The sequence below is a fragment of the Suncus etruscus genome, chromosome 3, assembly GCF_024139225.1.
Source record: "Suncus etruscus isolate mSunEtr1 chromosome 3, mSunEtr1.pri.cur, whole genome shotgun sequence".
In the NCBI taxonomy this organism is placed as follows: Eukaryota; Metazoa; Chordata; class Mammalia; order Eulipotyphla; family Soricidae; genus Suncus; species Suncus etruscus.
The window spans coordinates 67968952-67996372 of NC_064850.1; the positions used below are offsets into that span (position 1 = coordinate 67968952).

Sequence of the window (27421 nt, forward strand, 5' to 3'; positions counted from 1 at the left end):
TGTCTCCCTTTATTCAGTGGTTTGGCATTAGGGAGGAAAGCTGCCAGGGCCCTGCAGACCAGCTTAGATTCTCCTGGGAGAACCAGGCAGGTGAGTCCCTCTAGCCTAGAAGTCTCAAACTCAATTTACCTGGGGGCCGCAGGAGGCAAAGTCGGGGTGAGGCAGGGCCGCATAAGGGATTTCGTTTACCGAATATTCGCAATAAAAAATCGCATTAGTAAGAAAAAAGTCGCAAAAAATCGCATTAAACATTTGCATACCCTGAACGGAACTGCTCAGGGTATGCAAATGTTTAATGTGATTTTTTTTCTTACTAATGCGATTTTTATTGCGATTATTCAGTAAGCGAATAATCGCGAATACTGCGATATTTGAAGGCCAGCCTCGGGCCACAAAATGTTGTATGGAGGGCCGCAAACGGCCCGCGGGCCTCGAGTTTGAGACCCCTGCTCTAGCCTCTTCTGAATCTCCAGTTTAGCCCAGGGTGAGGTTTCAGGACCTAGCTGGGCTCCTCTGCAGGAGGGGATGGGGGCATTCCCTGGTCCTAGAAGATCCAGCAGCTGCTGGGGGCGGGCTGGCATCTGGAGAACTGCTCAGAGTGACAGGCACCAGAAGGAATTCTCTTTTGGCCCAGCAGGCAGGGGGCCAGAGGAGGAGGCAGCTCAGACTAGGCACGCCCCTCAGCCCTGGTGTGCCCCTAGGGGCTATTTCTTTTCTTTTTCTTTTTTTTCTTTTTGTTTGTTTTTTTGGGCCACACCCGTTTGATGCTCAGGGGTTACTCCTGGCTAAGCACTCAGAAATCGCCCCTGGCTTGGGGGGAACCATATGGGACGCTGGGGGATCTAACCGAGGTCCTTCCTTGGCTAGTGCTTGCAAGGTAGACACCTTACCTCTAGAGCCACCTCACCGGCCCCCCTAGGGGCTATTTCTTTTTTTTTCTTTTTTGTTTTTTTGGGCCACATCCGGTGATGCTCAGGGGTTACTCCTGACTATGCGCTCCTGGCTTTGGGGACCATATGGGACACCAGGGATCAAACCATGGTCCATCCTAGGTCAGCCGCATGCAAGGCAAATGGCTACCGCTGTGCCACCGCTCCAGCTAGGGGTTATTTCTCCAGTCCTGGCTTTGTCTTTTCTGTGATCTCCCCCATGAGCTCCTTTCCTGCTGGACAGACACTGGGGCTGTGAGGGGCTGAGTCAGCCCTGGATGTTTCTTCACAGCTCCGTAGAGCACATATGGGCCCCACATCTTGCTTACACCTGACAGCCTGCACCCTCCTGCACCCTCTGCACCCCAAAATTGAAACAAAAGCCACAAAGAGCACTTTGGGCTCCCAGAGTTCAGAATGTCCCTAATGCTAGAGGATTTCTAAACTCCCTCCCACTGGGAGATATTTCCAGAGCCCCAGAATCCATTCCCCTCTGAATGGGGATGGAGGGTGGCATGGCAGGAGACAGAGCTTTTCCCCCTGGCCACTCCCTTCAGCAGGCTTTCCTGAGAAGGGGCAGGGACCCTAAATTAATCGAACACAAGCAAGCATCAGTCTGCAGCCCACAAGGCAAGGGCAGCAGCAGCAGGAGAGAAGTGCATGTGGGACTTTCAGCTGGGCACAGTTGGGAAGGTCACCTGGAGGAACCTTCCTTTTGACTCCCAGGCTGTCTGGGCACAGGGCATAGGGGAGGCAGAGGCACACATGGGGAGGGCACCCCTGCTGATGAGGGCTCCTCTTCAGGAAAGAAACAAAACAAAACAATAGCAAACCAGCCCAAGAACTAGAGAGAAGGGTCCAGCTTTCTCACATACCTCAGAGCTCCTTGGGCCAGGGACTGCAATCTCATCTACCCCCAGGCCAGAGTCATCAGAGAGTTCCCTTCATGAGGAAACCAAGGAAGGAAAGGGACAGGAAAGGCCTAGAGGGCAGAACCCAGGCTAGTTGGTGCACAGAAAATTTTTCCATCAGACTGACTCATCTCACTCCTTAAGCTCCTGATTAGATCCATATGGCCTTTGTAGAGATACTTGAAGACCCCGAATTGGGGGAGAGGGAGCTGGTCTCTGGGGGTGCAAAGGAGCCAGTGGAAGAAGGGGTCCTGCTCCAACTGCTTTCATGCTCTAAGTATTTACCCAACAAAGTCCTTCATCTGCAGCACTGCACAGGGAGGGCGCAATTCCATCACCTCTCTCCTGGCTGACGGGGTGGAAGAAATAGACAGATGGATAGATGGGCACTGGACCCCTTCCACCATCTTGCCCACTCAGCCTCCAGTGACCAAGAACCTAAGGCAGGTCATACTTCCTTACAGATATAGTGGTTTTATGGGGAGGGGGCTCACCTGGCAGTGCTCAGGGCTTACTCCTGGCTCTGCACTTAAGGATTCTTCCTGACAGTGTTCAGGGGACCATAAGTAGCACCAAGAATTGACCCTCAGATAGTTCATGTTCAAGGCAAGCACTAGACCTGCTGTGCTATTCGCTATCGCTCCTGCCCAGATTTTTATTTGTTTGTTTTTGTTTGGGGGGCCATACTCAGTGGTGCTCAGGGGTTAATCCTGATTCTATGTTCAAAAATTATTCCTGGTAGGCTCTGGCTCTGGGGACTGTATGGGTTGCTGAGGAGCAAATATGGGTTGGCTCTGGCTCTGGGGACTGTATGGGATGCTGAGTATTAAATCTGGGTTGGCCCTGTACTAGGCAACTGCCCTAATGCTATACTATCGCTCCATCTCTCTCTGGCCCAGTTTTAAGGTTGGTTTTTGTGTTGGGGATTGAGACGGGCATAGTAAATGCTCTCCATAGAGCCACTTTCCAGCCCCCATTCACTTTCAGACAATGAAGCTGGATCAGGAAGAAGCAAAGAACATAGCAGTGGGAGTAGAATTCAGTATCACTGCTACATAGGTTCTGGGTGCCTGCTACAGTTTATGAGGGACTCAGAAAATAGGCATCCAGAAAACAGGCTTTGCTGGCAAATTCCTCACACAAGGGCTCAAGGCCACAGATAGCCCCCAGTGGCACTCATGGGAGCTGACTGTGTGTTGGAAAGGGACAGTCTAAGGATAAAGACCTCCAAGCCTCTTCCTCCGTGAATGCTCAGTGCATGTCAGCGCTCTGGGGTCCTGGGCTGCTGGCACCCCCGACCAATGGCCATGAGTGTTCTTCCCTAACTGCCTATTGTCCTTCATCAATCTGACAGATGACAGAACAGAAGCTAGACATTAGGCAGGGAGGCTGAGTGAGGGAGAAAGGAGGCCTGTGAGAGTGGCCAGGACAGGGCTGGAGGGGGAGAAAAGTGGGACGGAGGTACCAATGGGCTCAGAGCAAGTCCCTGTCCCCCAGAAAGAAAAGAGCACAGCCTGGGCAGACCTGTTTTGGGGGCCACAGTTAGTGGTGCTGAGGCAGGGGCCACTCCTGGCTCAGTGCTTAGGGGACCATAGGTGGTAGGCATAAACTTCCTGTGTGCCTGCCTCACTCAGACTGTTGAGTGTGGCCAAGACCACTGAATACATCTGAGAGTAGCAGCTGGGTTAGGTTGGTCCAGGCAGAGGGCAATGCCACTCATCCTTTCTGGAAGGTTCTCTTCACCTCTCAGGTCCTCGGTGCCTCATGCTCGCTGTCGTGTGTGGGCCAGCTCTGCCCCACCGGCCCCTGGTGCACACAGCCCCTTTGTGCCCAGAGCCTCTCATGTCCAGGCTTGGCGGGTCTCACACAGGGCGTCTGTCTCCCACCCGACATGATTGCGCCCAACTGCTGGACCATGGCACCCATCCCAGCATCAGCCACTCCCACCTCGTCTCTCCTTGACCTTGTGCTGCCTGTCTGTGAGGGTCCATCTGTCTCTTGTGTAGCTCTATGCCTGGGGCTCTTCGGATCTGACTTTCTGCCCATTTGCCAGACCAGACTCCCCACATTTGCCTTCACAAGGTCTCCCTTCCTGACTCCTGCTGGGCCTGTGCACAGCCCAGTGGGAGGCAGTTCAGCTAGGCCCTTCTGACCTTTCTTCAGCTGCACTGAATGGTTCTTTTGCTGTCTAGCCAGAGACATCTGATAGCCCAGAGGCCAGAGCTGGCTCCTCATGAACATCCTGGGACAGCTCAGCCTTGAAGCACAAGAAGAACTTGTACTCCAGCAGCTGGAGGTGTGACTTCTGCCCTTGGCTTTGAGTTCCTGGTTAGGCCATTCAATGGCTCTGAAGCCAGACACCATCAGGGAAGATGGAAGTCACATAGGGTCAATGGAGATCTCTAACCTATACTATTAGTATCAAGGCAACAGAGGGGACACAGGGTATGTCCTTGGAGAATGCCAAGTGGAGGCAGGTATGTGACCTGGCCCCCTGGCATGTTCCCAAGCATGCAGCGAACAAGGAACAGGCTTCCTGGTACATTGAGGCAGAGGGAGGTTGGCAGATTATGGGAGAAAGGAGTCAGAAGTGTGGGTTCTGTCTGCTCTGTTGCTCTTGCATTCAAGTTCAGTGATCCTAGTCTGGTCTAGCTGGGCTCCCCTTTCTTACCTCTAACACAAGGGGGGTAGTGGAGGGAGTGAGCTCTCATTTGAGTGTTGTTATGATTAAATAAGATAATGTTGTGTTCTGCAAGCCACATATACTATGTAGAGCATAAGAGAACCATAAAACTCAAGTTGAAATTATACAGTCCCAGGACAACCTACTCTGTGAGTGACCCTATGGAGAAGGATGAATTGGAAAAGGCTTCCGGGAAGAAGGGGGCTTGCCCAGAAGAGTAGCAGGCAACAGGTACAGGCGGCCTTTGGAATCTTTGTAGTTTGTGTTTAAGGAAGCTTTCTCAGAAGAGAGAGTGGGATTACTTGCTGAGCACCTGGAGCAGAGGTACAGCACTCCCCATTCAATGACCTTCAACAGCCCGATCCACATCTCCTTTCCATTGGACAGGACATATCGGTTTGCAGGAACCTCTCAGAGCCGAACCCCAGTCTGTCATAGGCCCAAGCACATGCTCTTCCTATTGGATCAGATGGCCTGGAATTTCCAGACACCACACAAGCCTGGCTGCCTTATCATAAGAGCATAAGGATTTAGGGAAAATGGGGAGGAGGACCATGAGAGGTGAGAAGAGAAGACTGGCTGGCAGGTGGGCAGGTCTGCTGGGGAAAGCCAGGTCTGCAGCATAGATTTCTCAGCTGCACCAGAATTCAGATTGTATGTCAGCCAACACTGTGGAAATCCCAGCAGCTCAATAGTAGGTTACTAGGACACACTGGAGGGGGGCATGCTTCAGCCTATATCTGTTGCTATGGCAACCAACATACATCCAACTGCCCCTCTGGAATACCTGCCTTACCCCAACCTGCCACCAACCCTGCTGAGTTTGAATAAATGTTATGAGCCAAATTAACCCCAGAGCCACTAAGAAGAGCTTTGCCATACTGTTTGAGGAACTGGGGCCAAGTTGGGGAGAGAGCTCCAAGGGCTGGTTTGCATGGTTGCATCAGGAGCTCTGGACTCAATCTTGGTATTGTGGGGTCTTCCTGGACACCACCAGGAAACTCTGAGCATGGTATGGCCATAAAACTGGGGAAGGAGAGAAAGGAGGGGGGGGAGAGAGAGAGAGAGAGAGAGAGAGAGAGAGAGAGAGAGAGAGAGAGAGAAAGAGAGAAAGAGAAAGAGAAAGAGAAAGAGAGAAAGAGAGAGAGAATTGGGGCCAGAGATGGTTCAGTGGTCAGGGCTGGCCATAAAACTGGGGAAGGAGAGAAAGGGAGAGAGAGAGAGAGAGAGAGAGAGAGAGAGAGAGAGAGAGAGAGAGAGAGAGAGAGAGAGAGAATTGGGGCCACAGATGGTTCAGTGGTCAGGGCTGTGCCAGATGGGCCCTTGGTGGGCCCTGAGCCCTGCTAGAGCAGTTCTGATGATCATCAGCAATGCAGAGCCCAAGCTGCAACACATTCTCCTCAGACCCCACCATCAGCCTTGGCCTGGTTGAATGAGAATTACTATAACTGGGCTCCAAGGTTTCCTGAACAGTGCCTAGGAAATACACTCATTCAAAAATCAGAAATATGGGGTATTATAAGACCCAAGAATTTGACTCCATACCCGCCTTCCCTCTAACTGATGCGCTTAACCTTCCTTCTGTCCTCTGTGGTCATTCTCTTAGATGCTTGTGACTCTTGGTTCCTCAGAAACAAGGTAGAGAAACCAGGGTACAGGGTTCCTAGGAAGTGGCCTTGGTCAATAATGGGCAGGTGTCTGGGTGGGCAGGCAGTATTAGAGGGGTCCCTTTAAGGCTTGGTTTTGTTTTGGGTTTTTTTTTGGGGGGGAGGGGCACACCCAGTGCTCTGGGGTTACTCCTGGCTCTGTGCTTAGAAATCGCTCCTGGCAGGCTCAGGGGATCATATGAGATCATATGAGGGTCCATCCTAGTTGTCTGCATGCAAGGCAAACGCCCAACTGCTGTGCTATTGCTCTAGTCCTCTCGTTAAGGCTTGAGTTCATGGCTTTAGGAGCCAAGAGCCAGCCTGGGAGAAAACAGGGCCTAGAGTTTATTCTCCCCCCCCCCCCCAGAGTTTATATTTTATTTGACATTTTTCTTTCTTTTTTTTGTTTTTGTTTTTGGGCCACACCTGGCAGTGCTCAGGGGTTACTCCTGGCTATCTGCTCAGAAATAGCCCCTGGCAGGTATGGGGGACCATATGGGATGCTGGGATTTGAACCAATGACCTTCTGCATGAAAGGCAAATGCCTTACCTCCATGCTATCTCTCTGGCCCCTATTTGACATTTTTCAACGTCAGGACACTTCAGAGCCAAGGAGGAAACTAATACCATCTGTTCCTAAGCCCCCAAGCATGGTTCAAGAGGACAGAAAGGGGAGGAAGCAGGGAAGACGAGAACACGCAGCCCCCTTCATTCCCCCCCCACCCATGAATGGGAGCCACTTGGACAGACATAAAGACAGCAGAAGGACTATGAGAAGCCCCAGCCCTGACCTAGCCCCATAGGGTTCTGTCCAGATGGGCCCATGACCTTGGCTTAGGTCACTGGATGGCAACTCTGCTCTTGCTACTGCCAACATGATTCCATGTCACATGAAGGGTGCCCTGTAGGATAACACCCAGCTATTAGCCCAAGACAAAGGGGTTCCCCCAACTTCCTCCATCCTTAAACCTGTTCCTTTGCTATGTAAAAGCTCACTGGATAGGTACTTTTGTCTCACTCTTGACCTTTCCCCTCCTGATGGATGAGTAACAGTATAATAAAGAAAAGTCAGTTTTGTCTTGGCACTCAGAGACACCACAAGGAAGAAGCCATGAGAGGTCACTAACTCCTTGACTTTCCTGACTGGCCTGGGTTATTATTTCTTCGCCACTACCCTGCTTCTTCAGACTCAGCTATGTGCATTTTAGAAATACAGTGCCTGTGATCTCACAACCCCTGGATTTTTATTTTACAGCGCCCCCTGCAGGTGTGCAACATATATGTACCAGTCAGGCTGCTGCAGCAACCCAGAAATCCCTCTTGCCCAGGCACAGCTCAGATGTGACCTGCTCTTGCTCCCATTCACAGATATAACCCCAAATGAGAGAAAAGAGGAAAACGAAGAAGCCCAGGACTCCCCATCTAGCTAGCCTGTGGGCCAGCAGAGAGGGACAGATGGCTGCAGGACTTATCTTCTGCCTCAGATTAAATTCCAGACCTTGCTATTTTTAGTAAAACAAATTCCTTTTCTCTTTTCAAGAGGTAAAAATGTGTGGAGCTGTTACACGGGGCTGCTGGCGGTCAGCACATGGCTGTCTGGGCTGTCATACCCCAGCCGTGACATGGGAGAGGCTGGTGTCAGGAGGTGATCCTTCAAGGTGCCAAGCTTGAAGAGGATCATTGACAGCTTGAGAGCTTCCAGGGGACTGTGACATGGGAACCAGACCTGGGCCTGGAAAGGGAGCCGCTGAAGAAAGATCTCTAATAAACTAAATAAACTAGGACTTTTGTTTTTGTTTTTTGGGGTCACAACTGATGATCAGGGCTCAGGAGACCATATGGGGTGGTAGGATCAAACCAAGGTCAGCCATATAGCACACATAAAAGCAAGCTCTTTGCCTGATGTACTATCTCTCTGGTCTCCAAATTAATTTATTTGTTTAAGCTGTGTGTGTGAGATGTACAGAAGAGTATGTGAGTGATCAAGATTTATATCCTTATTTCTCTCAAATGACATATGAAATAAAGAGTGGCATAGATTCAATGTGACATCTAGAAACTTCACTCTACTAGAAAAGGGGTGTGCTGGAGTCAGAGAGCTTGTACATCAGATAAGGCATTTGGCCCTGCATGCACCCAACCCAGCATCCCATATGGTCCCCAATCCCCACTAAGAGTGATCCCTAAGTGCAGAGCCAGGAGTAAGCCCTGAGAACCACCAGGTATGATCTAAAAGCTAAAAAATGGAGGCCAGAGCAATAACACAGAGGTAGGACATTTGCCCTGCATGCAGATGACCAGGAACGGACCCCCGGTTCAATTCCCGGCATCCCATATAGTTTCCTGAGCCTGCTAGGACCGATTTCTGAGTGTAGAGCCAGGAGTATCCCCTGAGCATTTCTGGGTATGACCCCTCAATAAAAAATGGACTGGGGAGCTGTGTGGGCTTGTTCCCTGCCACTATGCCTATATAAATCATGGGAAGGGTCTGGTGTTTGCCTGGAGGACAAATTCCCAAAGTAAAAACTGGCCCAGAAATAACAGCACCTACAGTACCTGATCTACTCCCGACTCACTTGGACAGCATGTGGCTATGTCACCCAGTGGAGATATCAATCACCAATGAGTCCAGTGCTGGCCCAAGTCTGGGACCTCCTGGTAGCAGAAGCTATGACAATGGACAGTAGGGTGTTGCCATGAGGGGTTGGATGGGAGCATGGCAGACACTCCCCGTCCTGGGAAGATACTCTTCCTTTTCAGGAACAGGAAAAACGGATATTTTCTGAACTACAATATCTGTCCTAAAGTTCAGCAGGATGAGAGGATAGAGGAGTGGGCTGAGTGTAATGAGGGTGGGGGTGTGGGGGCGGGGAGAGGGGGCCTGTTTCCTTGAGTCTGTGGGAATCCCAGATGCCTCTTAATGACCAAACCAGGAGCTTAACCATGAAAACACATACTTGAGGAGTGAAAGCTTATGTTAAAATTGCTGGGGATTATAAACGGACTCCCCCTGACTCGACTTCCTAAGCACATTTAGGAATGGGTGTGGTTAAGGCGCTGGCAGGAAAGTGAAGTGTGGAGAGTTACTGCTAATTGCAGGCAGACCACAAAGCGGCTTGTGGAATCTCCTGGAAACCAGCACTGGGGCGGGCTGACTGGCTGCTCAGCGGGGCGGATCTGGACTGCCCGTGCCAAGCCTTCATTTTACTCCCACCCCTCCCACTGAAGTCCAGGTTCCTGGGGTTTATAGAGTAGAGGTAGGGTGGGCGGGTATATAGAGAAAGCACATGCTTCCATCCAAAGAAAGAGGGCAGAGGGTGGCAGAGGGTACTGGCCCTCATAACCTTCCTGAACTTCCCTGGAATGGGCCAGCAACAGGAGAGTGGAGCTCTGGTCTTAACAGGCTCTCCACAGGTCAGTGTGGAACCTGCAGGAGGCAGGAGCTCCCAGCCCTGAAGAGGTTCCGAATGATACTAAGAATAACAGGAGCCCAGGGGGCCAGTGAGATAGCATGGAGGTAAAGACATTTGCCTTCCATGCAGAAGGACGGTGGTTCGAATCCCAGCATCCAATATGGTCCCCCATGCCTGCCAGGGGCGATTTCTGAGTGTAGAGCCAGGAATGACCCCTGAGTGCTACTGGGTGTGATCCAAAAACCAAAAATAAAATAAAATAAAATAAAATAACAGGAGCTGGGCCCCCAAAAGCAACCCCCCCCCCAAAAAAAAACAAATTAAAAAAAGGGAGCAGTTGTCATTGTTCTAAGAGCAGCTAAAAGAAGAGAGAAAACGTGCGCTGTGCAATGTGTATTGCAGGCCCTTTACAAGCACTTTCTGTACATTAGCTGGTTCCTCTTGCCAACTGCCCTGGGGCAGGGCTCTGTTCACTTAGCAGGCGGATATGTGTCACAGACAGTTACAGATCCCCTGTTTTTCGAGCTCAGGGCCCAGCTGAGGCTTTTCTAACACCATTGCCTTCCAAATTTTTCCCATGGTCATTGGGCAGGCAGGGTGGTAGTGCTCACGACCCTTGTGAGTGCTCCCTAGGACTAGGAGCCCAGAGGGCAAGCACCTCTTAGCTCCTCAGAGCAGAGGTAGTGGGAGAGTGGGTCCCACCCACCCTGGGAGAGTGGGTCCCACCCACCCAGCACAGACAGGCCTGGGTTCTTCCCAACTGTCTCAGCTGTAGGCTGAGCAAGGTGGAACAGCCCAGCAGGCAGTAAACAACCCTGTCTGTCGTATGTCACTTGTTTTGCTCCAGAGAAGCCTCATCCACTGGACAGGCCCTGACCAGATCTCTCCAAGTTTGTCCCTAGGAGAGGAAGAGCAGAGGGCCTGGAGTCTGGCTTCGAGGAAGATGCTATTTTGTGCTTTTCAAATCTGTGTTTTATGGAGGAGAAGAAACTTCTGAGGCAGGAGTGGGAGGCAGGGAATAGATACCCCTGCTCCTTCTGTGGCCCCTGGCAAACCAAGAAGGAAAATGTGGAAGGAATCATGGACTGAGAGGTACCTTAGAGAAACTTTCCAGAACCAATTCAGCTTTGGCCTCCAAGCTCCGGATGTTGACAGAGAAAGAGCTTAACAGGCCTTCCCGGAACTAGAGGATAGCTGTGAGGGTTCCAGAGGAAGAAATGTGCAGAGCAGGTAGGAACAGTGAATGTGGTGGAGGTCCAGGAGTGAGGAACTCCACTTAAGTTAGCAGAACTAACTTTTGGTTAGTCATTTCAGGTTTCACTGGCGCTTCCACGCCCATGCTTGCACACATCTTAGTCTTTAGTTGCCTGCAGGACAGTAGGGTGCTTTCTCCTCTGCACATAGGGAAGATGGAAGCCTTCAATTCAAAGCCTTATTCCAAGAGCAAAGACATTTCCTGGGGTTCTTACCACCAAACCACCTACAAGCAAAGACCTTAGGTAGACAGGGCAGACCACAGATTGACAGTGAAAGAAACCAATAAGAGGGAAGCACATTCTTTTCGAGCATTTTCCTGCCCACCGCCCCAAAGTCGACGCCCCTCAGTTTCAGCCAAAGGTACCTCCAGACTCCCTGGGCTCATAGCACAAACCTAAAGCTTTTTTCCATTCCTGTTCTATCCACATTGAAACAGAACCCCATTCTATTGCTCTGGGGGCTGCCCCTCCACCGGGTCCGAGCGGGACATGTTTGGTCCTTACCCTGTAGTGATGTCATCGTCCTCCGTCATGGTCTTGCCCATGAGGTCGCTGTCGCTCATGTAGCCGGACTTGAGGTCCACCTCGTCCGAGTCCAGGGACTCGACCAGCTCCAGGCGGGAGATGTGGCTGAGTTTGCTGGGGCTGCGCATGGGCATGGTGTGCGAGTAGTGGGCGCGCTCGCCGTGCATGTACCAGGCAGGTGGCCCCTCGGATCGGCAGCTCCCGCCCACCGATGGTGCATCTCCGGCCTGCAGCCGTGGGCTCGACTGGCCGTAGCGCCAGGACAGCGGGGACGAGCGGTTGGAAAGGCTGGACACGCTGCGGGGATTGGCGTCGTCGCTATCATAGCAGGTCATCTCCAGGGAGCTGGGCAGAGAGCAATGAGGGTGCGAGTGAGCGTGGGCTCTTCCAAGCAGCCACACAGCTCGCCAGGACCCCCTCTCTCCACCCATTGCCCTCTTCACCTAACACAGATGCACTCTCACTGTGGGAACGGTCCCTGTCCTACATGCAAAATGTAGGTTGTTGCAAGGGAAGTCAAGTGGACTAGTAAGCAGGGGGATACCTGGGGGGATCCTATCCTGCTGTCTATTGAGGATTGAGCCCGCAGCATGTAAACAGTGTTGCTGCACCTGTTTCCTCTCCCATGGACAGGGCAGGCGAGCACTGTCAGGGCCCTTTCCACAGAGATGGATAAGTCCCGCAGACATGGAGCTTAATAAGCCAGAAGGACCCCACAGCCTCCCCCAAAGCAGGTTGCTGGAAACTCCACTCTTATGATGATGGTTCTTTCTGCTCAGGTTGGGAAAGTCACCACTTCTTTTCTTTTTTTGTTCTGTTTTGGTTTTGGAGCTACATCCAGCGATGCACTCAGGAATTACTCCTCTAGGTGCTCAGAGAAATTTATAGGTTAATGGGGACTGAACCTGGGTGAGTCGTGTGCAAGGCAAGTGCCTTCCCTGTACTAGGGTTCCTGCCCCTCATCACCTCTTTTATTTATTTACTTTTGGTTTTTGGGCCACACCTAGTGATGCTCAGTGTGACTCCTGGCTATGCGCTCAGAAATCGCCCCTGGCTTGGGGGACCATATGGGACGTCAGGGGATCGAATCATAGTCCGTCCTATGCTAGCGCACACAAGGCAGACGCCTTAGACCTAGCGCCACCGCTCTGGCCCCCCTTATCACCTCTTTTCTATCAGAGAGAAGATGGTGGGCCTGTTTCCCTCTGGACACAGTGCAGGCTACAGGAAAAGCTTCAGAATCCAGGCTAAGGTGAGGCCCAGCCCAGTGGCCCAGAAAGGAAGCAGGACTTCACTGACGAGCTGAGAAGGCCTGACTGGATAGAGGGGGACAGACAAGGCCCAGCAAGGGCAGCAAGGGAGCATATCTGAGGTCATACTTGAAAACTTGTTTATGAGGAGTCAGGTGGAAGAAAGTGGGAATCCTCTCCTCTTCAATACTAGGGTGACTGCAAGGACTAGAGTGGGGACTGGGCTAGAGCAATAGTACAGAGGGCAGGGAATTGCCTTACACATAGCTGACTCAGGTTTGATCCCAAAACCCCACATGGTTCCCTGAGCCTAGCAGGAGTGATTCCTAAGTATAGATACAGGAGTAAGCCCTGAGCACTGCCCCAAAAATGTCCAGTGGGGATCTTTTTGGAGAGGCAGACTGGATGCATTTTGATCAGACATCAGAGACCCATGATCCCCTCACCCAGCAGCTGATCCAGATACAGCCCACAAAAGTGGGGGCCTGGGCCTAGGCCGCCACCATCCAATGGGCAGAGAGAGGATAGAGTTTGTGGGCAGGATAGCCATAGATGCTGGCAACATGGCTGGATGTGACTTTCAGGAAATGGAGGTGCTACACCCTCAGGCACTCCATATTAGGTGAGACCAGGATGATACTCCAGAATGGCCTCTACTGACCCTGAGAAAAGAGGGTTTTGATTTTGTTAAGTGTTACTGGAGGAGTCAAAGGCTCTGCATCCTGAGATGTTGGCATGCATGTGTTTGGGAGTGGCTGACAGACACTGAGGAGCTCCAGCTAAGCAGGGAATTTAATCCCTGTGGCTTCCTGCTCACTAGTGTCTGCCAGTGTCTTTTCTACACCACACCTCTCCCTTTTGTCTCTCTCTAGCCTCCAAACATAGGGACTCTCCAAGTCAGTGGAACCCCCAAAAGGTGGAGGCGGCAGTGCTGGCTGGCTCAGCCCTGCTCTCTGCCCAGCCTTAGCACTTTGCAGGGGTTGAATGTTCAAGTGCAGATGAGGAAACCCAGCTTATAAGAGGCTCCAGAGCAGGAAGTTCTTGTTCAAGCCAGGAGTACAGGGCCAGAAGTACTGGGAGTACAAGCCAGCAAAGACAAGGCAATGAGGAGAAAGAAGGAAGGGGCAACAGAAGCTCAGGGCAGAGGGGAAAGGACAGAGTCCAGGACAGCCTGAGGACTCCACAGGGATAAAATGATTTTTTTATGGGAACTGGAGTGAGCACCCAAACTCATTTATCAGTGCTCCAACCTAGGCTCTCACACTTGCTAACAAATGCTCAGCTGCTGAACCCCTCCCGGTTTCAGGTTCTTCAGAGAAGCCTCTTCCTCTCTCCATGCTTTGGTCTGTTCCCCTCCCCACTTACCTCTCCAGACCTCTTCAGCTGGTGGAGAGATCTGAGCTTCTAGCCCTGCTCTCTCTGGGGAGGGCATATGGGGGGGAAAAGATTCCCAAAACAGAAGGAGGGCTTCATTTTCCCCTCCAGACTTCACTCACTGAGGAAGTAAATTTGTGCAATGGAGAAGCAGAACAGGAAGGGAAGTTCCAGAAAGAAACTCAATGGAGAGTTGGTTGCTAGCACTTAAAAGTATCTGGCTGTGGGTGCCAGGAGCAGTATATGCCCAAGATTAAAGGAGAACAGGGGTTGGGGGTACAGGGGGCAGGCAGCAGGGAGCCAGCTGGCTGAACATAGAAGACCTCTTGGAGGCAGGAATGGAGTAATAGGTGAGAGAAGCACATTCAGACCCCAGCCTAGAATGGTCCCTGTCTCTTGCAGACCAAGGGTGCAAACCACAGGACGAAGTCCAAGGGCTGAAAGGCTGGGACTAAGGTTCCTGAGCACTGAGCAATGGGAGACAACTGAGGCTCTGGCCATGGAACAAGGGCAGGAGTAACAGGCAAAAGCCAGCGCAGAAGTGGCTCGTGGTCATGACTAACAGCAGCAGCAGCAGCAGCTGTGGACCGATTCCTTTCCTGACAAGCATAACCCCACACCCCAGAGTTTCCTGCATGAGGCTTGGATGTCCTTTCACCCCAGGGGAAAGCACACTGAAGCCCTAACTTGCTGTCCCTGGCTGGGAACTCTGGAGAGCATCTGGAGACCCTCTGCTTGAGTTCGCTGTCCAGATTCATGGGGGTGGGGTGCAGGCAGCCCAGAACAGTGGCTGGGACACAGGGATGCTGGGCCCTGTGTCTGCCCGTCCCAGTGGGTGAGTCATTTGGGGTGTGACCTTCTCTGCTGCCTCTGGCAAGGGCTCAGAGGGTGACTTGGGGCCGTAAGCTGTTGCAACAGTCTCTCTGCTCAGGATGACGGGGGTGGGGGGGATGACCAAGATATCAGTCCCTGAAATAATGAGGTTCATTGGCCAATCCCTGTCCAACTGCTCAGGGCTTGAAGAAAATTCAGGAGGGATTCTCAGAGCTAGATTTTCAGACCTCATGGGCCACAAATCCTTCCAGAGTTGGGGTGTGGCTCCCCATATACAGAGGACACCCCAGAGGAGGGGGTTCTGGGGTGCTACATAGTCTGGAGCTGCGGGCAGAAATGGACATCTGGTGGGATGAAGAGGAGAAGAGGAAGGAAGGGAGAGGGTCTAAAGTCAGAGTCAGAGCCAGTGGGGAAGAGCCTGGGCTGATTTCAGCCCCCTCATTGCCAGGGCCACCACACAATGGCCATTGCCACTGATAGGGAATGAGTTGCCTGCCACCAGAGGCATGTAAGTCAAACCTGCCTATTATTTGAATAAGACAAGATCTTTCCCACATCCCCTCCAACTGCTCTCCTCCTCTGCGCCTAGACCCAGGCCAGTCCCAGAGGCTGGCTCTTGCCCTCTCTCTCTCTGCTTTGCACAGTCCACACCACCCTGGATTTCCCAATCCTGGCTGCTTGCTCCCCTCCCCCTCCTCTCTGTCCCCCTGGAGCTGAGGCATGAGCTCATCTGGGCAGCCAGGGGGAGGGGAGACTGAGTCAGAGCACCGGCTGGGCCAGAAAGCTCTGGGAGAGGTGCTGGGAGGGAAAATACCCACACAGCGGGAGGCCTGGTGGGACTCAGCCATGAGGGTCCCCTGCAGCCTGCACCTGGGAGATACTGCCAAGCACTTGGGGTGGCACAAGGGCACCTCCCTAAGAGAAGAGCGAGGAAATGCGGGTATGGGAAAGACCAGGAAGATTCAAAGGCTGGCCAGATACAGAGTTCTCATGAGGGGCCAGAGGGTCACTGTGGGGGAGTCCGTGAGAAGGAGGGTAACACTAGAGGGAGTAGCCCTGGACACCAGTGTCCCTGGCTGGGAACCCTGGAAAGCATCTGGGGCACCTTCCCTGGCACCCCACTTACCTGTGCGTCACCTGGGAGCCGCGCAAGCTGGACATGGTTTCCTCCAGGTTCTGCCGAAGATCCAGCACATTCTGCACTGTCCTCTTCCTCTGGGACTCAGGGTCTGGAGAGAGAAAGAAGGAGAGCTGTGAGTGGGGTCTAATTCTGAGACTGGGACACTAGGGTGGGAGTCCCCAGAGTCCCTCCTGTACCTCAGTTTTTTTGGGAAGACCTGCTTCTCAAGGTGGCATGGCTTCCTTGAGCCGGCGTCAGCCTAAGCCCCACCCTCCAGCACAGGCAAGAAATACTTCATGGGCTCTTAGTGGTGGGGACCTCAAGTCCACAGAATTTTTGGAAGGGACCCAGCTGATGTGGGTGCAGGAGGGAACAGAGTGGGGAAGGGAGGTTACTGAGCCTAAGGGAAGGGGGGGCAAAGGGACCACCATAATCCTTGATATGAACAGGCCATTTTATCCCACTGAAGTTACAGGCTTGGAGGTAATTCAGGGACAGAAGGCCAGGAAGGGCAAAGTCAGATGCACCCCCATTCCTCTCCCATGGAAAAGTGACACCTGGGACCCTCTGAGATACCCATACACCAGACCCACAAGAGCTTTACACACCAGCCTGGTGCCAGCTATAACAGCCAGTCACACCCTAATTAAGAAGACCTGGCCCATGTTTCTCTGTGACTTTGGAAGCCCAAATCCTGATGGAATCGGCCCGGAGCTTCTTAGAAAGATGGAAATAAACCAAGACGACAATGTTGAGGGGAAGCTCCTAAGATATACCAAGGGCTGGGCACTGCCTGTCATCCCCTTTACCCCCATTCTGAGCCCTGACACACTTAGAAGGGCCCGACTGCCCTCAGCTGCCAGGGGCATATCTCTGAGGCCATGTGTCAATCACACTTAGATGCCCAGGGTCAGTGAGTGGCAGGCAGCTCGCTCCATCATCCTTACAGGCAGGCGCCAGGCACTGGGGTGCCCTTTTGAGGACCCCCCACAAAGCACCTCTCCCCTGGCCCAGTCCACAGATCCAGAGGAAAATGGGGGTGGTGAGGCACTCAGGGGCCTCAGTGCCAGGCTGCGTCTGTTTCCAGCCCCATCGCTGGCTAGAGTCAATGTGTCCTGGCAAGTGTAACCTTCGAGGTGCACTGCTGGCATGCGGACAGGGTCAGGAGGGATTTTGGTATTTTGTAAGTGCCCACATGGGGCCCAGGAGCGTGGTGCCAAGATGTGTGTGTGTCTGGACCAAGGCAATGCTTGGCAGAGGTGAGGAAAATGGCACAATCCAGGGAGGAGGAGGAAAAGGGTGACCCAAAGTCACCCTGAGGGGCCAGAGAGATAGCACAGCGGTGTTTGCCTTGCAAGCAGTCAATCCAGGACCTAAGGCAGTTGGTTTGAATCACGGCGTCCCATATGGTCCCCCGGTGCCTGCCAGGACCTATTTCTGAGCAGATAGCCAGGAGTAACCCCTGAGCACCACCGGGTGTGGCCCCAAAACAAAAACAAAAAAAAACCAAAGTCACCCTGAGATTTCTCGGGACCTCTCCAAGTTTTAGCTCCCCTCCTCATCAGTGTCTGGTGCTGTGTTCCTTTCCACAGAGGCATGGTCAAAGAAGAAACAAATTCCTTCTGGTCTGTTAGGGGCTCTCTGGGCCACAGTGCCAGGTACTGCGACAACACACAGTAGGTGTGCAGGGAGAGGCAATATGCATGAAGGAGGCAATAAATTATTTTTTTTTTAAATAGGGCATGGGGTCTGGAGAGGTGAGGCAAAAAAAAAAAAAATAGGGCCATGGGGCAGTGCAATAATACAGCAGGGAGGGTGCTTGCACACAGCCAAGCTGGGTTCAATCCTTAGCATCCCCAAGCCTTGCCGGGAGTGATTCCCAAATGCAGAGCCAGGAGCAATCCCTGAGCACTACTGGGTATAGTCCCAAAACAAAAATAAAATAAGGTCATGTGCAGAGGTATTAGGGGGTGGTAGGGTGGGCTGGAACTCAGCTTCTTGTGAGCTAGAACAGCTCCTGCTACTGAGCCCAGCCTAGGGCTTCCTCAACCCCAGTTTAAAAGGATGGCACAGGGCCGGAGCCATAGCACAGCAGTAGGGTGTTTGTCTTGCACATGGCTAAACCAGGACGGACCTGGTTGCCAGTATCCCATATGGCCCCTCCAAGCCTGCCAGGAGCAATTTCTGAGCAAAGAGTCAGAAGTAATCCCTGAGTGCGCCAGGTGTGGCCCCAAAAAGCAAAATAAATAAATAAATAAATATAGAAAAGGATGGGACAGGGGCCTGTGCAATAGTCTGCGTGATAGTACAGCAGGGAGAGCATTTGCCTTGCACATGGCTGACCTGGGCTCCATTCCATCATCCCATCTGGTCCCCAAGCACTGTCAGGAGTCATCCCAGAGCACCACTCATTGGGTGTGACCAAAACCAAAACCAAACCATGCGGAAGTAGCAGAGATGCCAGATATGTAAACTGTGTCCCCAGAGTCACAAGTGCTCTCAGTGCCACAGAAAGTAGTTGCTGTGGAAGAACAAAGATAGCAGTGATTGCTGAGGAACAACTTCACAGCTGGCAAGACACGTCCTTGAGCTGCAGAGGCTGGTTTGGTTTTTTGGCCGTGCTGGAGGGGGTCGAACCCAGATCTCCAGCACGCACTGCACCACAGGGTCTGCGACAGCCATAAGATGACCTTTAACCTTCCTCTTAAGGAAACTACTGAGCCCCTCAGTGGCCCCCACTCGCCCACTGCTTCCCTTCTCAACCTCCCTCTCTCAATCTCATTTCCAACTCAGCTGAGGGATGGGGCGACCCCACATCTAGACCCCACTTGCTGACACCAACATGTCCTGGAAGAGATGCCATCTAAGTCACGCCTGCGAGGCACAGCCTAAAAGGAGGGTGCTGGGAGAAATGAAACTGGCCCAGTTCAGGCAGAAACATTTTCCATAGGGACCAGGATCTGCTCTTTGCTCCCAAAGAGGTGAGACCCAAAGCTCCCTCTATTCCTCCGCACTGCCCCCTGGTGGTTGGCCTGAGTACTCCACCCTCTTCCTAAATTGGCCTTGGCTGTAATTGGTAGAGGGTCAGACACATTTGGAAGGGGGAAGAAAAGGGGTCAGCAGTGACTCGGGCTGAGAAGATGGACAGGTGTATAAGAAGAGTGCCCACAACACAGGGTGCTGGTCTTTGCTGAGGGGACAATGGGACACTCACGTTCACATCCATGCCCAAGTTGAAGGTAAATCTAAATGATGGCCTGCTTTGCAATATATGGAGTAGTCATGGAACACTATGCAGTGTGGCTCTCAACTATATATATGTATATATATACATATATACATGTATATATGTATATATACATATATATGTATATGTATCTCTATATATGTTGCATTTGCAAAAGGACTAATTCCTTCATCCTCACCAACATCTCTTCTTACCCCATCCAGCCCTGATCCCCACCCCATATCTAAGATCCCTAATATCTCTCACGAGGATAGAGGTACAGAGAACCAAGGTATCTGAGGCACACGTCACATGCTGCATCCTATTTATCAATGCCTGGTCTGGGGGGCAGATGGGGCCAAGAGCTAGAACAGTGGGGAAGGCATTTGCCTTGCACACAGCTGACTTTGGTTCAATCCTCAGCACCTCATATGGTCCCATGAGCCCTGCCAGGAGTGATTCCTGAGTGTAGAGTCAGAAGTAACCCCTAATTACTAAGGTTGAGGCCTGAAAAGAGAAACAAATAGTATCCTCAGGTGCTACCACTACCAAAAACCAAAGTTGGGAGAAAGGGAGGGAAGGAGGGAGGGAGGAGGGCAGGGAAGGAAATAAGGAAAGAGGGAAGGAAGGGAGGGAGAGGGGTCCATTACCCTCACTGGAGAATGACACCCTCAGAGTTGAACAGGGTCTCAAGGGCATCCCTCACAAGCAGTCAAGTTTCCCCGAATTGTGCAGAACGTTCATTATTGCTCACAGTTAAGTTAAAGCCCAGTCACTTCCTGCTGAGATCCAATCTACTCTGGCACATGCTTTGGTGCCTCTAGCTGAGCAGGAAGCAGGCCCTGAAGGACATGCACAGCCCTTCACCTTCCACTAAAAGGATGGGGCTGGGGCAGTGAGCAAGGGGATCCTCCAGGATCCCAAGAGAGTCCCAAGAGAGGTTAGAGAGATAGCATGAAGATTAAGGCATTTGCCTTGCATGCAGAAGGTTGGTGGTTCAAATCCCAGCATCCCACATCCCTGAGCCTGCCTGGGGCGATTTCTGAGCTTAGAGCTAGGAGTAACCCCTGAGTGCTGCTGGATGTGACCCCCCCCCCCCCAAAAAAAAAAGAAAGTCCCAAGAAAGGGCAACGTAGCCTGTTACTTCAGAGCTGGACAAAACCATCTGCTCCCTTTTCTCTTTTGGTATTAGGGCCCTCCTGCAGGATTCAGGGGACCTGTATTCAGCCTGTTGAGCTTTCTCCAACCCCGAATGCCATTCTTTTTATTGCTTGTTTGTTTGGGGGCCACACCCGGAAATGCTCAGGAGTTATTCCTGACTCTATGCTCAAGAAACATTCCTGGTGGACTCAGGGAAGCTGGGGATTGAACAGACACAATCTGATTGAACAGACACACAGATTGATAGCCACAGACAAGGCAAGCACCCTCTCCGCTGTGCTAACTAGTCATTACTTATAAGATTCCTGAACACCCCAGGCCCTGGGCTGCACTTTTCAATAACACTTAGAAGCACCATCCTTTGTGGTGTTGATCTGACCACCGCACCACCAGCCCTGGGCTGTCACGTTGTCAGAGTCTGTGTTAGTGGAGATTGTCTCCCTACTTTGGGAAAGAAAGAACCCCCCCACACACAATTATAGTCAGAGTGGGCTCCAGGCCTACCTCTGCAGTTTGACCTTCTAGAACAGTGATGGCTAACCTTTTTGAGCCCAAGTGCCCAAACTGCCACACAAAACCGAAGAATTTCCTCAAAGTGCCAGCACATCTTCCCAATGGCCAGTCTGGCCCTGTTGCTAGGTGAGCTGCAAAGCAGACACCGGCACACTTGCCTCCCGCTGCACCGAATATCTTAATTGCAGACCTTCCTGCGTGACAGCTGCAAGGCCTTCAGGTGCCATAGCTGGCACGCATGCCATAAGTTCGCCATCATTGTTCTAGAACCTTCCAGAAGTCACTAGAACCTTCCTGAACCATTGCTCAGAGCTGACAAGAGATGGCTTCTTAGGTCCTGCGACTGTGTCCTGGCTGGACTCAGACCAGGAATAGATACCTACCAAAGGGCTGACACAGACTCAGCCCACAGCAAGTCCCCCCCATACATGCAGGTGAGCCCCACTTCCAGCCCCACTTGTATGGAGCTGCAGGCGGGGACTCTGTTCTGCTTCTGAATTTGTCTCCTCGCTCTTCCCCCCCACGTAAGTCACAATATTCTCAGAGGCGGCTGTCACAGAACCCATGTGGCAGACTGTCTTCTGCTCCCAGGGGAGATACTAGATTCCCAGCCTTGCTCTAGAAAACCCAAGGTCCCCCAAGCACTGGGCATGGAGTCAGGGTGGAGGGCTCCTGACAGTACCAGATACCAAGGAAAGCCATTATCAAGGAAAGTAGAGGTACCGTGTGCAGCCAGGAAAGGGGTGAAGCCAGTCAGAGAGAAGAGAAGCTGGCCAAAGAGAGGAGGTGAAGCTAGCCAGAGAGCAGAGGTGAAGCCAGACAGAGAGACGAGGTGTAACTGGCCAGAGAAAGGAGGTAAAGCTGGTGCATAAATCAGTCAGCAGAAGCCTGGAGAATGTGGAAGGGCAGGCAGAAGATTCTAGTTTGTTTTTCCAGAGGACTCATTGATTAGCTATGGGGCTTTCGGGTAAGTAAGTACCTTCTGTAGGCCTCAGTCTGTTTTATTTGGGGTGTTTGGGGTCACTTTGGCAGTGTTCAGGGGATTATATGGTGCTGAGGATGATGCCCAGACTTCCTCCCTGAAAAGCCTTGCTCAGCTCATTGAGCCATCTCTCTGACCCTCATTTCTCTCTGCGAAATAAAGGAATCAGGGGCCGGCGTGGTGGCACTAGAGGTAAGGTGTCTGCCTTGCCAGCGCTAGCCTAGGACGGACCTCGGTTCGATCCCCCGGCGTCCCATATGGTCCCCCAAGCCAGGAGCGACTTCTGAACGCCTAGCCAGGAGTAACCCCTGAGCGTCACCGGGTGTGACCCAAAAACCTAAATAAATAAATAAATAAATAAATAAATAAATAAATAAATAAATAAATAAATAAAATAAAGGAATCAGAGGACAAATGCTGAAAGCCTGTGGGTCAACCCACAGACCTGCCTTTCTTCCTAAGCAGGTTAAAACTGAGGGTGTTGGGTTGGAGGTGGAACCCAGGGTGTTGACCCCCACGGCCCCCACCTGGCAAAGTGATACAGGGATTCTGAGGAGCCCTGACAGCATCTCATCCCATACAGCCAGAAGCATGTCCTAGAAAGTGGCATGCAGGCCCAATCTCCTGAGCCAGGCCCTCATACCCTGCCTACTCTTGGATGGACACAAGCCACATTTTCTTTTCTTTTCTTTCTTTCATTTTTTTTTTTTTTTTTTTTTCAGTTTTTGGGTCACACCCGGCAGCACTCAGAGGTTACTCCTGGCTCTACACTCAGAAATCGCTCCTGGCAGGCTCCGGGGACCATATGGGATGCCGGGATTTGAACCACCGACTTTCTGCATGCAAGGCAAACGCTTTACCTCCATGCTATCTCTCCGGCACCACAAGCCCCATTTTCTGAGCACACACACTCTATGCTCAGGTTGTGGTGAGAGATGCCCTCAGTCCTAGGCCTCAGAGGCCAGCGGCACGCAAGCGCAGGTCCTGCAGCTTTCTGAGACTGATGCTGAGAAAGCCACAAGGGGGCGCTGCCGAGCCTCTGCCTGGGACCCGCTGCTGCCGCAGTGCAGCAAGACTGGCCAATGCCTGGATCTGGGGCTGATGAAGGAGGATCCTGCCTAGAGTCCCTTTCCCTGTTTCAGGCACAAGGATTTACCCAGCCTCTGTTCTCCTAGGCTGACTCTTTCTTTGACCTAGGGCCCTGTGAACAGGCAGTGCATCTCCTAAGAGAACCCAATCTGGAGTGTTCTATGGCCAGCAACCTGCCATGGGTCTGGGCAGGGCCTGGTTTGTGGAGCCAAGCTGGCTGGCTTGGCCCACCTACAGGCCCAAGAAACCCTGAGCATGCTAAACTTCAGGGCTGAGGCTGCAGGGAGCCTCTGGCTGGCTTTCTGTTCCGATGATGGGGTGCTGAGCAGCTGTGGGGGATTCAGATTTGTGCTCTTTGGTCTCCCTTTCCAACATTTCTTTCTGGCTATACCTGGTGATGTTCAGGGTTTACTCCCAGCTCTGCAACAGGGATCACTCCTCGGCTCAGGAGATGAGATGGGGTTCCAGAAATCAAATCCAGGTTGGCTGTATGCAACCTGATCCGCTGTGTTATCTCTCTGGCCCTTTCTGTGCTATCTTTCTAGTTTCTCTTCTGCTGCCTGCAATGCTCAGGATTGGAGCTTACATGATGAGGACGTGGTATCTTGTTCCATTTTGCCAACTACACACAAAACTTATGCTTCAACTAAGAGAGAGAACCTTCCTCCACTCAAGCACCATGACTAAAGAGCACACTCCTTGGGGTCATCAGAACCGGACACCTGTGGATCAAACGATGCTGTCTGTCCCCACATCACCAAAATTAAGGGAAAGGGAGAGGGAAGGTCAGAAAAACAGCTCCAGGGCCAAGAGTTTTGGCTGAAGTTACTTTGACTCTCAGCCCTAGTCAGGACATGGGGAGGAGAGAGGCAGGGCAGGGCAGGGCAGGGGAGAAGCTCCAGCTGGAGCCATGTTTGCCACCCCCAGATGAATCTGCCCCAGCCCATTTCTCTCTAACAGTAGGCTGTGGGTCAGAGGATTCTAGAACAGATTCCATCTTTCTCGGTTTAGCACAGCAGTAGGGTGTTTGTCTTGCACACAGCCAATCCAGGATGAACTGGGGTTCAATTCCAGCCAATCTGAGATAGACCCGGGTTCCACCCCCAGCATCCCATATGGTCCCCTGAGCCTGCCAGGAGTGATTTCTGAGCACAGAGCCAGGAGTAACCACTGAGCGCCGCCTGGTGTGGCCCCAAAACAAAAACAAACAAAAAAGATTTGGATTTGGGTAGATGGAGGCAGGAGCCTTGCATGCAGCTGACCTAGATTTGCTCCCTGATACCCCACATGATCTCCAAGCCCACCATCAGGCTTGGCAGTGTTCAGGGCCGTGAAACCTGTCTGCCAGACACTCTAGGAAGGTTCTGCCTCTTGCAGAAGCCAGGAGGAAGCCCTGAGCACCACCAATAGATATAACACCCCACCCAAAAAAAAAAAAGATAAAGACTCAGGCTGGGAACAGACACAGAGCTCAATGGGCTAAGAGGAGGCTTTGCATGGAGGCCCAGATTTGATTCCTAACACCACATGGTCCCCTGGGCACTACTAAGTGTGCCCCCTGCCCTAATAAAGCTCAAGCTTAGCATGGGGCAGACCCTGAAGCTTGGCACCGTGGATGTTATGCCCAGCCCTGCTGGCCCAAAGCTCCCAGAGTCCCCGTCTGGCCCGCAGACCTACAGGTTTCCTGGATATACAGCCCAGACCAATGGCTCTGTGAAGTGAAGGGGCTGCTTCCAGGGAGGTGGAGGGGTTGTTATAGCAACAGTTTTACAGGGCGGAGAGAACCATCTGGAAGTGGAGGAGGGGAGGGGCCAGGGACTGGGCCCAGGTGTGGCTGACAATTGGAAAAGACCCTGGGGCTTTGGGGTTGTGAAGCTCAGCAATAGTCCTGGCCAGCTGTGTATGTGTGTGTGTGGGGGTGGGGGGGGTTCATGTCAGACCCTTCCCCTTCAAGCCCCAGGACAACCTCCTTGCTCCACTCCAGTGAGGTTAAGGAAGTGAACTGAAACAGCTCGGCTCTAACTGGCCAGGACATGGGTTGAAGGCAGAAAGTGGGACTTGACTACTGCCTGTCCACCGCTGAGAGCAGCAACAGCGTCCATGCCCCATAACCTTCATTCTTCATGGCTCCTAATCCATCTGCAAATCTATAACCGCCAGCACGTCTGGATATGTGTCCAGAACTGATGCCGGAGTGGCCAGACATTCTTGCCACCTTGCCTAGGAGCAATGTTCCCCTTCTTCACCATGCCCTGCTCCTACCTCCCACCATCTCTGCAGATAGGCCACTCTGGAAGCAGCTGTGGAGCGTTCCTGAGCCCCAAAGGGGCAAAGGCTCAGCACACATTTCTTTTTCTTTTTTTTTTGGTTTTTGGGCCACACCCAGCGTTGCTCAGGGCTTACTCCTGGCTGTCTGCTCAGAAATAGCTCCTGGCAGGCACAGGGGACCATATGGGACACCGGGATTCGAACCAACCACCTTTGGTCCTGGATCGGCTGCTTGCAAGGCAAACACCGCTGTGCTATCTCTCCGGGCCCTCAGCACACATTTCTAAGCCATTCAGGCCACATGCTGGTCCACGACATTCCTTTCTGTGCCAGGCCACTGCCCACAGAGCACACATGCCATGTTTCATTTACCCACTCACCCACAATGGGTGCTTGGGCTAGTGGCACCTCTGGTTTTTCATGAATGGTACAGCCAGGCACATTCTTTTTTTTGGGGGGGGGTGAGCCACACCCTATGGTGCTCAAGGGTTACTCCCGGATCTGCGCTCAAAAATCACTCCTGGCAGGTATATGGGATGCTGGGATTCGAACCAATGTTGGTCCTGGGTCAGCCGCTTGCAAGGCAAAAGCCCTTCCGCTGTGCTATCTCTCTGGCCCCATTCTTTTTTTTTTTTTTTCCTTTTGGTTTCTGGGTCCCACCCAGTGATGCTCAGGGGTTACTCCTAGCTATGTGCTCAGAAATCACTCCTGGCTTGGGGAACCAGATGCCGGGGTATCGAACCATTGTCCGTCCCAGGTCAGCACGTGCAAGGCAAATGCCCTACTACTGCGCCATTGCTCCAGCCTCGGCTGGGCACATTCTAATTGGGACCCACACTTTCATTTGCCTCTGCAGGGTGCCCATGGTACAAGGCAGGATGCTCAGCGACTGCAGGGCTGCTTCCTCCAATGGTCCACCCTCCTCTCAGTCGGCGGCTGCAGAGGGTCTGACATCCCCAGCTGCTCCCCAGTCCTGCTCACAGGCTGGTTTTGTTCATGGCTCTCCTAAAGGGAGTTGGGTGGTCTCTGAATGGAGATTGAATCTGCATTTCCCTCATGGCTAATGATACTGAACCCTTTAGGTTTAAATTAATTGAAATGAAAAAATATGTGAAATTCAGTACCTCCGATGCCCCTGCCACATTTTAAGTGCCCAGCAGCCACAACCGCTACGCTGGCATTGCACCAAGCTGGCACCAATCAGAGCAGCATCGTGGGGTGTGAGCTGGCTGGCACTGACAGCCCGGTGGGGGAGGGGGTTGCCACAGCCCTGGGTCATCTTTATGAGGCACTTGCCTCTGATACTTCTTGGTGCCACAAATGCACTTTCAGCCGGGATGAATCTTGAGATTCAGGACCTGCTGGTCATGGAGACAATCCATTGCCCTCTGGACGAGCGGTCTGGCCTGCTGCATCGGCAACAGCATAAGTCCTCTGACAGCCAGTTTTACTGGACATGGGCATGAGACCTCTAATCTGGCTGGCCTTACGGACACAGGCAAGAGGCCTTTGACACGGCTGGTCTCACTGATTCAGACAAACCTCCTTCAGAGCTTGATGTCTGCCCGCACATGGCATATGCTCATCTCCATACAGGGGCCAGTCCCATGAGTAAGCCAGCCTGGGTGTCTCAGACACACCCAATTGGTCGCTGATGAAGTTCAGTGTAAGCCTCCAGTAGGACCCTGAGCAGGAAATCATGCCTAACCCACTGGAAAGGGTCAGGAAATGGTTGATGGAGAACAGTGGGGGAATACTCAAAGGGGAGTGTAACCACAGATATCAGGGATGTGGAGGGAGTTGGAAGGGGAGGATGTGAGTACAAGGGAAGGGAAAGGGGGAGAGATGGGAAGCTGGTCATACCCAGCCACAGCAAATCCTATGATCTCACAGGAAACCTGTGCTCCATGTTGCAAGGTTTCAGTCTGCTTCCTGCCAGGGCGCATCTCTCACAGCTCTGTTGGGGTGGTTCCCCCTTCCCAAACACATCAGAGCTGACTTGAGTCTCTTTGGTCACCTGACAGAGGGAGAAACTGAGGTGCAAGATGGGTGGGTGGGGTTTACATGGAAGCCTGAATGAGGATTCCTGAGGAGAAAGCTGGGGTCAGGATGGAGCTTCTGCTCTGGCTCCTCCAGCCCCTTCACCAACAGAGCTGGTATCCCATCAGGCTGGTTAGTGCCAAAGAAGGTCCCCACATCTAGAAAAATCTTCCAATGCCCTCAGACCTCTGCTGCTCTGAG

General features: G+C 52.3%; 1 protein-coding gene across 1 annotated transcript in view; it reads right to left on the reverse strand.

Moving 5' to 3' along the window:
• Positions 1-27421, reverse strand: part of NAV1 (neuron navigator 1) — a 171356-nt gene that overhangs the window by 90570 nt on the left and 53365 nt on the right. Inside the window, exons 3-4 of the mRNA XM_049770698.1 lie at positions 15948-16050; positions 11343-11708 (exon numbers count right to left, since the gene is read on the reverse strand). Of these exons, the coding sequence (XP_049626655.1) occupies positions 11343-11708; positions 15948-16050 (469 nt within the window). The remainder of the gene's footprint in view (positions 1-11342; positions 11709-15947; positions 16051-27421) is intronic.